Source organism: Mytilus edulis, chromosome 3, assembly GCF_963676685.1.
Source record: "Mytilus edulis chromosome 3, xbMytEdul2.2, whole genome shotgun sequence".
NCBI classification, from domain to species: Eukaryota; Metazoa; Mollusca; class Bivalvia; order Mytilida; family Mytilidae; genus Mytilus; species Mytilus edulis.
The window spans coordinates 90,048,128-90,065,537 of record NC_092346.1 but is presented as its reverse complement, the minus strand read 5'-3'; the positions used below and the strand labels follow the sequence as shown (position 1 = coordinate 90,065,537).

At 33.4% G+C, this 17,410-nt stretch overlaps 1 protein-coding gene across 1 annotated transcript; it reads right to left on the bottom strand.

Moving 5' to 3' along the window:
• Positions 1-391: 391 nt before the first annotated feature.
• LOC139514670 (xylosyltransferase oxt-like) lies at positions 392-16,713 on the bottom strand. The gene is made up of 4 exons (XM_071304127.1): positions 16,659-16,713; positions 10,968-11,060; positions 2,064-2,188; positions 392-646 (listed from the first exon to the last, which is right to left on the bottom strand). Exons 1-4 carry the CDS (start codon positions 16,684-16,686, stop codon positions 506-508), a joined length of 387 nt encoding a protein of 128 aa, XP_071160228.1. The 5' UTR covers positions 16,687-16,713; the 3' UTR covers positions 392-505.
• Positions 16,714-17,410: the final 697 nt, after the last annotated feature.

Genomic DNA, 17,410 nt, shown 5'->3' with positions numbered 1-17,410 from the left:
TAAGTTCATAAATTTAGTCCTTTATACCAGACTCAATCGAAAGCACGAGAAAAAAAGAAAAAAAACACATATCTCTTTTCCTGCGTCAAGAGCTTTGCCAAATAAATCTGTTATGTGTAAAAGTTGGTTAATTGTGAATTTCCAGGCATGAAACCTGACTTGGCACTTGTTATTATATTATGTTTTTGTCAAAATGGTTAAAAAAAAATGCTTTAAAACACAACGTTCCATACCCTTACCAATGATAGACAAAAGTGATATAGGCCTATAGTTTGACACCCATTCTCTATCACCACTTTTGAAAACTGGTATACAAGCGGCTTACTATTAATATACTATGAAGTCAATATATAACTTCGATCAAAATTCTAATCTATTCAATACTCTATAATACAGGTATCATTTTATTCAAGTCTAGCTAAATCTTTATATTCATCAATATGTGTTCAAACTATATGGTATACAGACATTGCTATTGATCCTCCACATTTTTACATGTATGTGTTTATACTATATGGTAAATAGACATTGCCTGTGCTCCTCCACATTTATAAGCACTATCTCCATTACAGTCGACGTCACATGCAGACATTGCAGCCTGAAATGGGTCAGATATATTGGTTCCACACTTACACCTATAACCAATCTAAAATATTAAAAATCGAAATATCAAAATAGCATACATTTTCAGTATGTGGCAGTATTGGATTTAATTATGTACAAATTAAAAGTAGATATTATGTTTTATTCCCTAATTAATAACTTATTCTAAATTAATTCGATTAGAATACTTGATGATATCTTTGAATTATTCGACTACTATTTCAATCAATAATTTCCAATTTTTTAAATTATGAAAAGTAAGGAAATAGTCAGTTCTCCTCATAGGTATCTAAGCACTATGTTTTGATTTGGCACGCAGTAATCTAAATCAGTTATTTCAGATCATTTTTTCACGGTACCTTGGAAATACAAGAACATAAAATCACTCAACTATGCATTTGCTTTGACCCCAACCAAACACAAAAATAAATTAGATAAAAAAAAAAGAGTACAGATGAATTATTTGGCTGTTATGACGTGTGCAGGTATAAATGGATTAATACAATCGTCCAACTGGGCATGAAAGACTTTTGTCGTTATCATCGGGCATGCAAAATTTTGTTTAAATAAACCCAAAGCATTTGTGCTGACACCAATTGGCAAATTGCTGCATACATCTTATTACATGATTTATTGAAAAAAAATCATTGAAATTCTAGTGAACAGTTTTAAAATTTCTTGCATTATTATGCACATATTTAACTATTTGCATAATTATACAATCATTTAGTTCAAGTGCACAGTTATACAATACTTTCATTATTCTGCTATTAATTAATCCAAGTACACAGTTTTATAATTATTTTCATAATTCTGCCAAGATGTTTTTCACGTTTACAGTTTTACAATTATTTGTATAATTTTATGATGAATATTTCTGCAATAACTAAAATCAAGTTCAAAGTTTTGCGAGTATTGGCATATTCATGCAACAATTTTATTCAAGTGCACAGTTATGTAATTATTATTCATATAATTCTGAAAGTTTTCTGAAATTTTAAATATTGAAGCACAATTTTACAGAATCATCTTTTTTTTTTTAAATTCAAACACCATTGTCATGTGTGGAAATTTCAATGATTTATATTAAACCTACAAACTGATCAAAAATTTTACATCAAATTGAGGACTAAAAATTGTGCATCCATATAGTAAAAAAAAATGGATTATTTTTTTTTCATCACGGAACAAACCTATATTATCAGAAGGAGACACAAATGCCTGATTAACCAAGCAATTTCAATCGATATTTAAGTTGGTAACGTATCCAAATCATACAGAAACCTTAGGAACAGTACTATATTAATATATGCAGGCATGTTTTTCTGTAATGGTTTACTTTTATAAATTGTTACTTGGATGGAGAGTTGTCTCATTGGTACTCATACCACATCTTCCTATATCTATGTATAATGTATAATATACATAATGTATGTATTTTAAATCACAGTACTCATTACCCTAAGTCCAGCGTATTCATAAGACCCTTTGATGCATGCGTCCACACAAATCTGTGGAGTGATAAGAGGGATGATGAGTTCAACAGGTAAATCATTCCAGTAACATCCACTGAGTGAATACGCTTCTGTAAACAATAAATGTACATATTTTTGATAAATCTAGTAACATTTATAATGATGTATTAATATGTTTTTTTTTAAATGTACAAATGTCTATTGTTACCACTATACGTATAAACAACGGCATTGGAATGTTTGTCCTGATATTTTGTAGAATGATGTAAGGTGTATATAGACAATGGGATGCTCTTCGTCATGGTGCTTTGGTAAAGAAATATTATATTTTGTTTTCCTGCATTTCGTTAGAACCTAAAATTGATCGCAAACATTAAAACTGAGTATTCCCTGGCCAAAATTATATTCGTTAAGAAAGCGTTGTGAGTCGTTTACCACGCATTCCTTAATTATTCCTTCAGATTTGAAATAAGATCGACGCATATTTAGTGCTGAACTTGTCAAACCATCAATATTATAATCGTATCAATATGCATGTCCAAATTGTCGGATTATACCAAAGTTTAGGACGGTATCGAATTCGGAAAAAAATAAATATCCCGGTTCCTGCTACTAGTTGTATGCCAATGATTGACTAAAATCACGACCGACCGACCCTTTTTCATAATGGACGATGAAAGAAAGCAATAAAATGATTTTTCAATTTGCCCAAAGGATACCTTTAGTTTTTGAAATGAGGTGGCGCAGAAGTAGCATTGCCGCAAATGAGTCCATTTTTGGCGCAAAAAGATATCGCCCGTAAAACGCATATTATATATAAATTATATATAAATATACTAAATAAATAAATGATTTGGAAAATACATTGAAGGTATAAAAAGTCATGAGAATTCCGAATGCAATTAGGTTATATCCGGGCACTCTGGTTTTAAACCTTGGTTCCATCTGGGTTTTCTGGTTCTGAACCTTACATGGTTCTTTGGTTCGAAACCATGGTAACTGGTTCAACATCCGGGTTGTTTGGTTAAGGCAACCCAACTTCTTGGTTCCATCTGGGTTATATTCTAGATCATTCTAATGTTCCCGTTGAATATAACAGAAGATAACCGCAAGTCTCCGAATAACAAGGTAAAGTAGGTCAAAAACGCTAAAATTATTTTATAACATTTAACATTTTAGCATCGACGGTAAAGGAAGCTATAAGGTATTTATCTTTTCATTTTAATTATTTTGATAAGGAAACTACATAAAAATAAAGCATCGTATAGATTTTTAAAACAAACCGAAGTATACAGCTAGTACATCGAACATCCTTTTATTTATTTCAGTCGTTTTGTTTCATTTTTGTTCCTTTACTCATGCATCCCTTATTTACGTAAATATGTCTAGACAGTGGTGGATCCAGAGGTTTTCCTAAGGGGGCCCGCTCCAGTCATGCTTCAATGATTCCCTATATAATCAACCAATTCCCCCCCCCCCCCACGAAACGGGAGGGGGGGCACTGGATCCGCCTATGCTAGCAGTTTTAAAACCACCCAATTCAATTAGGACATGTTGTTTATATGGCTAACGATATGTGCATCTAGTTACTTGACCAGTTGACGACTTGCATATATATTTGATTGCACATTTATTTTCAAGTTCGACTGAATTTTATTTAATGGCTTTTTAATAATGTCAGATTTGAAAGAAATACATGTGAAGTATATGTAACAAATCTTTTTGTTCAAAACAAAATGTTAAACGACATAATAAAGGAAAGTGATGATCAATAAGTTGGTAAGCTTTAATTAGTTGGAAAAAAAGTTATAAAATATAATTAAATGTATAATTATGTACAATAAATTTGTCAAATTTGATACTCATTCAGTCATTGTGATGGGCATGCAAATAATCATTCGGCCAAAAATAAAGAAATCAAAATTAAGATTGAATATTTTTATAATAAAATTATGTGTACATGAATTAATGTCAGTGCTAGTGGGATGTGTATCACCAGCATAATAGTCAGAACTTCTGTGTTGGCGCCATGATTTAGGGGCATAAAGACCGAACGTCCCATAAAAAGTGTTCCGCTCTCTTACTTTAGTTTGCCTCAACCAAATACTACAAAAAATTATACACAATATATAAAAGAAGCTGGTGCATGAGTGCCAATGAGAACTCTCCACAAGAGACTAAATGACACAGAAATTAACAACTATACAATGTATCCTAGGTCACAACACGGTCTTCAACAATGAGCAAGGTTCATATCGCAAAGTCAGCTATTAAAGGCACCAACATGACAATGTAAAACAATTCAAACGAGAAAACAAACGGTCTTATTTATGTACAAAAAATAAACGAAAAACAAGATAGGCACGTACATATAAAATAAGGCGGGGTTAAACATGTTAGCGGGATCCCAACCCTCCACCTTATGTGGCATGAGTGCCAATGAGAACTCTCCACAAAAGACCAAATGACACAAACACTCACAACTATAGGTCATATACAGCTTTCAACAATGAGCAAAGTCAATACCGCATATAGTCAGCAATAAAAATCACTGAAATGACATTGTAAAACAATATTAAACGAGAAAATAAACGAACAAATTCATGTATAAAAAATGAACGAAAAACAAATATGTAACACATAAAAAACGACAACCATTGAATTACAGGCTCCTGACTTACCACAGGCACATACATACCGAATAAGGCGGGGTTGAACATGTAAGCGGGATCCCCACATCAACACAAAATTAAATTTGAAATTTTTAAGTGTCACTTTTACCGTTCAAGAGTTATCATGTCCCTTTAAAAACATAAGAAGTGCTGACTCTTTCGTTTCCTTTCTCTTAAATAAGTCTGACTCAATCAAATGTGCGATTCACATTACCCCATGACACAGATCTATTAAGTTCGATATTGGGTCCCGATGGCATCACTGTTCATGAGTTTTTAGATGTAAAAAGTTGTGGTACGAGTACCAATGGTACAAATGTCAACCGGAGCTTTGAGATAGGAAAACTGCTAAATCTGTTGTTTCCGTTCTTTAACTTTAATTTGCCTCAACCAAATGTTTTGAAACTTATTTACAATGCTTATGGTCACAAAACGGTCAAAATTACGCGAATCCTGCATCTATATGTGTTTACTCATTTTTTCAACAAGCAGGGGCATCTGTGGTTAATAGACATATTCTTCATTTATTTCAGTAATCAGCTTATTTACTTCCAATGAATTCTTCTTTTAATAGACTTAACTTAAACATTTGTTTTCAGGATCTCGGTGCAGTTTGGTATTAACAAACAGTGATATTTCAAGTTAAATGTGACCACCTTAACAAAGTGTTTCACTAGATTGAGCTCTCTGTCTAAGTGTACTTTAAAGGTTCTTAGCATTGAGTTCAGTTTATTGATATGCGTATACCTTCTGTGTGAATTTTTAAGATGTAAAAGCAGACTATCCATACCTACATGTCAATGAAATGAAATCTAAGGTAAAATGATTGAAACATTTTGCATTATCTATCACAACTGGCTGCACATGATGCTACTGAAGCAGTAAATTCTCTTACTTGATATTCACGGAAATTAAAGGATTAAGTTTCATTTGAACCAAACGTTCTTAAAAATTGAGAATGGAAATATGGAATGTGTAAAAGAGACAGTAACCATGTCAAAAGAGCAGAAAGCAGTCAAAGGCCACTAATGGGTCTTCAACAAAGCGAGAAAATCCCTCGCCCAGAGGCGGGCTTCAGATGGCCCTTAACAAAATGTGTACCAGTTCAAACTTCAAATTATAAAATAAACTTACAACTAAAAACATACAAGACTAACAAAAACCAGAGACTCCTGACTTGACGTCAAGGTAATCATACCAAGAGACACATCCAATATGCAAAGGTCAAGAGTCAAAAAGTCATAGTCTGGTCAAGAGATTCTTGTGAATAAAAAGGGATTTTGATAAAAGGGTCATTGTGGTACACAAAACTAACAATATATCTTATGTATCTAATATATCTTAGAAGATTTGGTACGAATGCCAATCATACAGTTAATTCTCCATTTAATTCAAACAAAATATACAAGTTTTACATTGAGGGCAAAGGTCAAGCTCACATGAAGTTTCTCGTGCCAATAGACTCATCATCTTATGACAATACATCTACATGCCACAAATTCAGAAGCAAGGTCAATTGAAAATTATATTTTGAGGTCAAGGTAATATACCGAAGAACACAATGCAACATGATAACACACCCATTGTGCATACATGTAGGTCAGGAGTCAAAAAGTCAAAGTCTGATCAAATGTTCCATGTAAAAAATACACTTGTAGCAGTCTTGCACGAAAGCTCATCATGGTACACGTAACGTCTTATGTCATGATGCACTAAACATGCAAAATATAGAAAACCTAGGGCAGAGACAGAAACACAAGACATATAACTAAACTCAATTGAATGGGACTTGTATTGCAGGTCACTACAATTGCCTTCAACAAAGAATATAAACTCTCGCAACAAAGCAAGATTAACCCCGTCTTTCACTAAATTTTGAGCAGCATTCTTTGTAACGAGTATCTTAAGGTAACACGATACCGAATGGCATATCTCCCGATTTCCAAATTTTTTGGCATACGTGTACTTTGAATCGAGTTACATCGGAATATGTAATAAAAAATGGGGGTCACCATTTTTGTTTTTTTTGTAATTATCATAGGAAAACGTCAATTTTTGCGACAAATTTACTTAGGTATATAGGGGAAATGCCTTTTTTTCGGCTTACCTTTTTAGATTTTCGAATGGATGGCTATTTTCTTATATACGGAGAAAAACAAAAAACTAACATAATATCCAGGATTGCATAGTGAATCCATACACGTATAGAAACTCATATGTCACCATCCTTGTTTTTGAAATAAATGGCTTCAAAGTTGGTCGATAGGCCTAGAATTTGACCAAATACGTGTGACGTTATGGTGTACGGAATATAACGTTATATTCCTTCTCAGAGAAATGGAGAAAAAAATATGTGTCGGGATCTGAATGAGTATTATTTTATTTTCATTTCCCCTGTCGACTGTCGTAAAGTTCCTAGTAATGCAATATAAAATTCTACTGAATCAGATATAATTTTATTTCGTCCTGCACATGGAATTTCACTCATATGAATTAATATTAATATCGTCTGATTTTCACATCTAACGAGCACATACTTGAAACTTGCGTGAACAGGTTCCATGTGAATCTTATGATAATAGTTCATGCATAAATCATCGGAATTGTGTACACTTTAAATTCACGTAATTTTTGAAATAAAATTATTTAAATAATATCTTTGTTCTAAAATTTGATTAAAACCATAAAAAATACCTTCAGATTTTTGTTAAGTTTACGTGAAAATTAAATGAAACATTTCACGTGAGATTCATCCGAATTACTGATTTTTAACTGCATCATATTAGACAATGGTGGTATCATCACTGCATCCCGTGATGCAGAAATATAGTATTTTAAGAAATTTGATTCATTTAACAGTTTTTTAATTGCTCGGTTTGATGGTTGTTTAACGTTCAGTGGCAAATAGTTCATGCATGATCGGGACGATACAATACAATGCTTATATAAGACACATTTGATGCATCAGTCAAAAAAGATTAAACATTCTGTTATTTGTGAAAATTATGAGGAAAAATAATGATCCTGATAAAATACACATTCCAAAAAATAAAATAACAAAACTCCAAGAAAAATTCAAAACGAAAAAATCCCTTATCAGATGACGAAATCAAACGCTGAAAAACACCAAAAGAATGATAAACAGCTGTCATGTTCTTGACTTTGTACATACAATACATGTAGTATAGTGTACTCTGCGTGGTGTAAATTTAATGTGTTACTTGTTTGCTCAGCAAGTCGGACAAACCTTGCAAATTGTTAACCCGAATAATTCAGTCGTTATATTCCGCTTACTACATTAAGTAAGTAGGAGAGATTGATTACGGGGAGGGACTGAATTATTCGGGTTAGGAAACTGTATGCAAAATTTCACAAATTTCAACATTCTGTCATTTGTGAAAAATTATTTACATAACAAAGCTTGAGATCATATATGCATTCTTTATATAAGTAAAACAACTTCGAAATTTAAAAGTTCCAGCTTGAAATTCAACCTGTATCAGATGTAAGCCAGAGTCTGTACTCCGTGTGCCTTTGTATTTTATCAAAATGCCTAATCCAGCAACCTGTCGTGAAACAAAAAATAAAATCCAGACGATATGCGCACCTATAATATGAGTAGTAACACCAGGTACATAGTTTTAAAGCTGAAGCAAAACAACTGTAGTCCTAAATAATTAGCCGAATTAACCCTATATATACTAAGTGTGGGATTAACGGTCGAACGGACAAATGTTAAACAATATGATGACGCGTGCTCTATAAGTAATTTGGTGACAATGCATATTTTTGAATATGCAGTTCAAATAATGGAATGATAATTTGGAGATCTGAAATGTAGTAGCAATGTAAGAAGGCTAGCATTTCCGTCATTTCGTCTTTGGTGGAAAGTTGATTAATTGGAAATTTTACCGCATCTCCTTATATTTCATTATGGTTTGAATTTTCCAGAGAAGAGCAAAGTTTTAAGACTTAAACTAATATTTACCAAGAGACTGAAATGTTACTGTGACAATTATACTACACATACTCAAAATTTTCCAACGTTTACTAAAACTACAAATAAGAAGTGTAAAGATGCTATTCCAATTAGCATTAGTCACGATTTTCTTGATGTCTTCAAGGTGTTGATGTTGTTTAATTAATGCCCAGCTGCAAAACCCTGAATTTTTTTAAAGGCATTATACAAAATGACTGAAAATATAAATAATAATGAAATGTACACACAAAATAGAACAACTGGAAATATCACACAGATCAGTTTATTTGATAAGGGAATAGCATGCAAATTTTAACAGTTAAAGTTATTAAAATTGAATTTACGAGTTAACACAAGCACTGAGATAAAAGTGAGTGCAAAAAAAATCAAAAAAATCGTGTTAATGCATTGTCGATTGATTGTGTCACGCTAAACGCCAAGTCACAAATATTTCATGAATATTCAGTACGGTCTATGCAGGGACATACCAAGAGATTCGCTATGCAAGATTATACAAAAGTTGTAAACGAATTCGTTATGTGTAATATGATTTATAATTATTTGACTTGACCTTTTTCTTAAAAATACTTCTCGAGTGCATCTGATTTTTATTTTGCATATTTTGCCAGGTGAGCGATTCAGTGTGCCCTTCTGTCATTGAAAAGAGAAGGTAATTAAGATACGGAGTTCTAGGTAGTTATAGACAATAAAACTATCAAAACCTCAATATTTACATTTATCAAAAGAATAATCTGTATTTTACCCAAACTTTCTTTGCATTACAAACTATTTTAATCATCTAGTTTTGTATTTCATATCTACACAATTTGCTTACTGAAAAAGGCAATTTGTTGTATTTCATGACTTTACGAAAACGACTAGATTTTTTTAGGCATTTGATAAAACGCTCTTAATATTAAGCATCTTTTGAGAAATGCCTAAAATTCAGTTATTTTACACAATGATTAAATTTAGAAAATAACTGTAACATTTATAACAACACACAAATATGTAAAGGTATATAATCTTTGTAACATCAAATTTCTAGCAGTAAAATATTGACCTTTGTTATACATTTCTCAGATCTATAACAAACATATGTCACTATGTGAAACATTAACCGAATAGGAATCCTCTATACAGAAATGTACATTGACTCTTGATTATACTTTTATACTTACTCTGAAAATAATCTCCAGCATAGTTCGGTGTACATTGACATGTGTCGTTAACACAGTCGCCATGATACTTACTCTGACACTAATCGTTTGGCATTGACATATCGTTAAAACAGTCGCCATGATATTTACTCTGACAATAATCGTTTGGCATTGACATGTATCGTTAACACAATCGCCATGATACTTACTCTGACAATAATCGTTTGGCATTGACATGTATCGTTAACACAATCGCCATGATACTTACTCTGACAATAATCGTTTGGCATTGACATATCGTTAAAACAGTCGCCATGATACTTACTCTGACAATAATCGTTTGGCATTGACATGTATCGTTAACACAATCGCCATGATACTTACTCTGACAATAATCGTTTGGCATTGACATGTATCGTTAACACAATCGCCATGATACTTACTCTGACAATAATCGTTTGGCATTGACATGTATCGTTAACACAATCGCCATGATACTTACTCTGACAATAATCACCAACATAGTTCGGTGTACATTGACATATATCGTAAACACAGTCGCTATGATACTTACTCTGACAATAATCACCAGCATGGTTCGGTTTACATTGACGTGTGTCGTTAACACAGTCGCTATGATACTTACTCTGACAATAATCTCCAGCATAGTTCGGTTTACATTGACATATATCGTTAACACAGTTTCCATGATACTTACTCTGACAATAATCACCAGCATAGTTCGGTTAATATTGACATGTATCGTTAACACAATCGCCATGATACTTACTCTGACAATAATCACCAGCATAGTTCGGTGTACATTGACATATATCGAAAACACAGTCGCTATGATACTTACTCTGACAATAATCACCAGCATAGTTCGGTTAACATTGACATGTGTCGTTAACACCGTCGCCATGATACTTACTCTGACAATAATCTCCAGCATAGTTCGTTTGACATTGACATGTATCGTTAACACCGTCGCCATGATATTTACTCTGACAATAATCTCCAACATAGTTCGGTGTACATTGACATGTATAGTTAACACAGTCACCATGATACTTACTCTGACAATAATCACCAGCATAGTTCGGTGTACATTGACATGAATCGTTAACACAGTTTCCATTTTGGCATGTCTTGATAAGACACGACACTGCTGAAAATAAAACAGATATAATGACTAACGACGTACAATGGTAAAACTTTATTCTTCAACAAAACCTAATTGAACAGGGTTAGTAAGTTTTGTAAACTCTCAAACAATATGTATAAACAGTAGAGAGTAACAAGTTACTAAAACAATTATAGTCAGGAGTTTGCTGTTCATTGGTTATCACTTTAGGATAAATCCTACCATGCAACAATGATATACAATAGGATTAAGGCCCTGCAGGGTCCGTATGCATAAAACATCTTAACTTAAGTATTCCTTAAACTTAGATTTAAGTCAAATTCTTAAATGGTATGCATAAACTTACTTAAGTCTTCACTTAACTAAGGAATACTTGAATCAGAACCTTTCTCTAGTTACCGTATGATAAATATTATAGTCCATCACATGTACTCATCAGTGTAAAAGTTTGTTATGATTATCTAAATTTATTGACCAATGCATGCTTTTATTTTAAAGAACTGGGGTTAAATTGATATAGGTATGTAAAACAATTCAATAGAACATAACATAGTTTAATGATGAACAATTGGCGCATATAAGACAACGTTTTTTATGGTTGATGTTTTGACGGATGAGCATTGAAAGATTTATATTATGGTGATCCAAAACTTTCCATGCTACTTAATCTTTAAATATCTTTCATGGGTGTAATATTTTTAGGAGACAGCAATATGTTTTAAACCCTAACAAAACATGATCAAGGTTAAATCAATGGCGTAGCACAAGACTGAGAACAGCATTGTAAGCATGCATGTGCTAACAAATAATTTTACAAAACACTTTTTTTCAATAAAGTGTTTACTAATCGTTAAGCTTATTATGCGCTGCCATCTCCCTTTCTAGACACATTGCTTACATTTGCTCATTTGCTTATGGTTTAAAAAATTTATTTTGATGTGAAATTAACATTTTTATCACTTCCCTTTTACACCAAAAAAGGGGGAGGTTAGATTTTTTTCCAGAAATCCATATACAAACTAGCGTATTTTTCCAAAGTCCTACAATCTTTACTAAAACAAATTATTACAGTAAGTATATTCTCCACATCTTAACGTACTTAGCAATATTTTCGAAACCGCAATATGTATCACTGAATATATAAGGTAATATGAAACAAATAATTTAATACTAGTAAGGTATCATAAATACCTTATATATCCGACGAATTCCATGGGTACTCCTGACTGCCGTAACAGTGAACCAAAATGGAGGTCCATGCTTCCCCCTTATGAAAGAAATCCAGCTCTGGGCAGGTCTTAAAACTTTTCGATTTTTCCCTGTAAGCGATTTTTTTTAGGGTATGCCCTACATCTTAAAAATAAAACTGAATTGAAAATTCAAATGACGCAACGCCCCCCCCCCCCCACCCCACACACACACACATATATAAAATGTGGTTTTGCATGTTTTCTTCATTCCTTGATTCGGTTTTAACTAACGGTTATCAATTGATTACGCGCGGTGTACTTTAACAATTTAAAAAAACGTGTACGTACAGAGAAAACAAATGTGTTTAAAAACTGAGTACTTTTCGGTAAACATGACAACGAGATCAAGAAGTAGTATATATAGCTACCCACTGTTATCTCTTGATATGTTGATTATACGTGATTTGAAGAGAATAACGATGATCTTTAATATAATATACTTATTATTTAGCAATAAATAAACGAATAATTAGTTCTTTATTACTGATATATATATTAGTCAATCAAATTGTAGGTAACATATTAATGTTCTACCAAAAACGCAAACTTTCTACTGATTTTTAACTATTTTTGAAAATTTAAGGTAGCTTTATAGGTACCTTAGACTTAAGTGTTATCTTAGTCGTTTCCTTAGTATAAAGAGTTTTATGCATACCACTTAAGTTTTGTGGGCGTGACTTAAAACAACTAAGATTTTACTTAAGCCCCAGTCCCACTAGACCTAGATCGCACCACGCTCACCGCGATCTAAAATAAGTTTAGATCGTGGTGAGGTCGCGGTATGAGCGGCATGAAAATGTTAATTTTCGTTGCTTTCACGATGCTACTACGTCCTAATTACGCTTCTACAACGATCCCGCTACGAGTAAACCACGTTCTCACCGCGCTTATTCTGCGACCTCACTACGCTTATAAAGATCTTTCTACGCTCTTCACGTTCTCACTACGACCTTACCACGAGTTATCCGATTGCAACACGATCTTACTGCGATTATAGCACGTTCTTACCACGATAATACTACGTTCATACCACGATCTTACTACGTTCTCAGCAATACCGTCAATATCGTGTTTCATATCAATATAGTTCCATTCCTTCTATTTCTGATTAAAACGGAGATTTCTCGGAAACAATACAGTCATGCCACCAAAATATACTAGAACACGTGGGCGTGGTGATAGGGGTTGATGTAGAGGCAGAGGGAGCAAAGTATGAACGCCATACTAAACTCCAAATAGTACACAAGAAACTAAAATTAAAAATAGTACAAGACTAACAAAGGCCAGAGGCTCCTGACTTGGGACAGGCGCAAAAACAGTGGGGTTAAACATGTTTGTGATATCTCAACCCTCCCCCTATACCTCTAGCCAATGAAGAAAAGTAAACGCATAACAATACGCACATTAAAATTCAGTTCAAGAGAAGTCCGAGTCTGATGACAGAAAATGTGACTAAAGAAAATAAACAAAATGACAATAATACTTCAATAACAACAGACTACTAGCAGTTAACTGACATGCTAGCTCCAGACTTAAATTAAACTGATACTATACACATAAGTAGTATAATACTTGTCATCAAGAGATGTCGGATCGACCAATCAAACCATCTAAATTACAACCTATTGCTGGTCCATAAAGCTCAAATGACGATATTTTAGTGAACGATAGCAGAGATGACACAGATGTGTCAATATATATAGGAAGATGTGGTATGAGTGCCAATGAGACAACTCTCCATCAACGTAAAAATCTATAAAAGTAAACCATTATAGGCCAAGGTACGGCCTTCAATACGGAGCCTCGGATCACACCGAACAGCACGCTATAAAGGGCCCAAAAAATAATAATGTTAAACCATTTAAACGGGAAAAACCAACGGTCTAATCTATATAAAAACGAGAAGCATGGTTGAGCCGTTAGAGCAAATGGGTAAATACATTCAGATAAACAAAATCTAGGGAGTTTTTCTTATATATTTTATGTGAAAATGACAATAAAAATGTTGGTCGTAGTGTGAACGTAGTAAGGTCGTGAAAAGAGCGTGATGAGGACGGCAAGGGCGTGCTAGAATCGTACTATGGTCGTGAACAGCGTGGTAAAGTCGTAATGGAAGCGTAGTTGGGTCGCGGTGAGAACGTGATGATCGTAGTAAGGTCGTGATAACGTCGCTGTGAGATCGTAGAGCAATCTCTCCGAATAGAATCACGCTTTCGCTACGCTCTCGCTACGATTGTACAGCGACCTTTGCGATCTTACTACGATCTTAGTGCGCTCTCACTACGCTTCTACTACGACCTAATTTCGCCACGACCGCACCACGATTGTTTTGAACATGTTCAAAGTTGGCCACGCTCTTCACGATCTTGAAGACCTCAGCACGACCGTGGTACGACCTTACTGCGACCTACACGATCGTACCACGATCATCAAAATTTGCATTTTTTTCACAGATCGTAGTGCGATCGTGGCCTAGTGGGACTGGGGTATTAGGAAATACTTAGTTTAAGATTTTTTTATGCATACCACTTAGATAAAAAGGGCGGAGTTTCCTTAACTTAAGTGTTTATTAAGGAAAATCTTAACTTAAGTAGCTTTATGCACACGGGTCCTGATGGCTTATTTAAAGATCCTGTCTATCTCTTCGGTTTTACTTGTTTAAAGTTTCAATCTTTTACATTTTTCAAGATCATAAACAACTCAAGAATGCAAAATATTGGGGAAAATCTAAGGGCAATAACTTTGATATGAGTTGACTAGTGATTGGTTGTGTCGACTAATTTGAAAATCTTGTCTTTTTGATCAATTTTGGTCATTAATTAAGTACCTCTATTTTACTTTTTTCTATATAATGTTTAAAACTAAAATAACGAGGAGAATCAACACCACAGGGCAATGCCTTCAATAAGAGATCGACTATTCTAATATGACGACCTATTATCGTCAACCAGTATAATCACAATATATCTACATTCAGCTCAAACGCAGTAATACACAAAAAACGGCTGTTCCGCGTTACGACCAACTTATCAAAACTGCCAGATATTCACAATTTTCGACATTAAAATCCCAAGTTTACGAAGGCCAAGATTCATATACAACATATTTAACTCTATTCTACAGCAAAATAAACAAATCAGTCCATTTCAATTTATTTTTCATGGTAATTGTCTTGGCAGGGCAACGAAACAAGGTGACGTCACAAATATGTTTCCATAAGTACCAGGCGAGCTTCTTGTTAGCCTCATAACGAATCAAATTACATTGGAAGAAAAAGTAAAAAATGCGATTAAAAAAAAATTTGAATTATATAATATTACTTATATTATCAAAATTGGGTAAAATGGAACAGCCAAAACAGTATCGTATGTATAGGGCTTTCACGGTTAACAAAATAACCGAATTGTCCCATTAGTATCGAAATAGTTCATGGCAGCCGTAGATTTATCTTCATTTAACCATGGATTGGGCATTTGTATTCGATTATTTTACCCTTAAACGATTTGGGGCATTTGTTCTATTTTTAACCATGTCGGCCATGTTTGTTGGTAGATGAGGTCATCAGTCACATTTTTAGATTGTATTCTGTATTGATGATTGTATCCAAATTAGTATTAAAGTATGACAAAACTACGTTCAAACCTCTTGGTAAATTAAAAAAAGTCAATAAAGACTGACAAAAAACACACATCATCAACAAATGGAACGAGTAAAACAACAGTTATTTCTTGACTTGTACAGTTGAGTGCAAAACAAGCATTACACACATTAAACGAACTTTAACTACGAATGCACATATTTCGTTAGTTAAATTAAATATTAACGTTTATTAGAGAACGAGCGTATACTGTAATTACGTTAACACGGTATAACTGGAAATTTATAATGCGCGTTTACTCTGTGCCCGTTTAGTCAGCAATAAAACGATTGTTTACTTCAAATTACACAAGTGTATTTTTACGTGCATTTGAAAATAAACGCGCGTTTACTTTTTATGAAAATAGAAGACGCTCCCTTTTTTCACGGTAACGTGGAAGTAAACGCGAAAGCAAACGCCCGTTTACTCTTAACAAAATAAGAAGACATGCCATGCCGTTTTCGCATTGACGAGGAAGTGAACGCGGAAGTAGACGCCTGTTTACTTTTTATGTCCACTAACATTTTAGATTTAATGCACGGTTTACATAAATCACACGAGTAAACATCGCATTAACTTTGTTCATCCGTCTTCATGTAATTCTAGGTCTGCACCCAACTGTAGTGGTAAATGTTAAAGGACGACACGAACAACAACAACGGCAATAATAGCCATTCTGGCCATGAGAACCAAAAAAAAAAAACTGTACACAAAGTACAAATTATACTTCAGTACCTGCAGTAGGGGATACGTCAGGGTTCATTGTTGTTATTTGGTTTGTGATTGTTGGTCCTGAAAGTAAATAAAATAAATCTTCAAAGTACATGTGTTATATATCACACCCGGTCAATTGTGAAAAGGACAATATTTGATTTTTGTTGTTGTTGAATCTGTATGATTAAGCATATACAACTATGTCTTGCTGTACACTATATTTCATTATCTCATTGTTCGATACTCCTCCAGATATAAATATGTTCATAGTATGAGTGTTTTTGTTTTTTATCCTGTGAATTGGTTCTCAATATTATGATAAGTGTAGGTTTTGAATTAAAAAAAGCAGTGTATTTTATTGCAAATGATTTTAAAACTTTTAAAATGATAATCCTGACAAAATGCACATCAAACGAAAGTTTTAAAACACTCAATTGTGATTATAGGTCCTGAAACAAAAAAAAATTCTTCGGGAATGTATACTATCTTAATAAAGGCAACAGAATTATGTGAGATTAAAAAAAACCAGACATATTAGGCAAAATGCCAAAAAAGTGGATACAGTAGCCAAATTTTTTTTTAAATCTCACCCACATAAAGTATTTCAACTTAGAAAAAAGAAATGGCATATAGATTAAACATATAAGCAAACATAAAAGACGAAAATACAAAAAAAATACAATAGCACAATAAGGTAATGACAAGGTTTACAACTGAACCACGCCATAAAACATGATACAAAATGGAGTACACAGTAAAGGTTTAAGAAACGT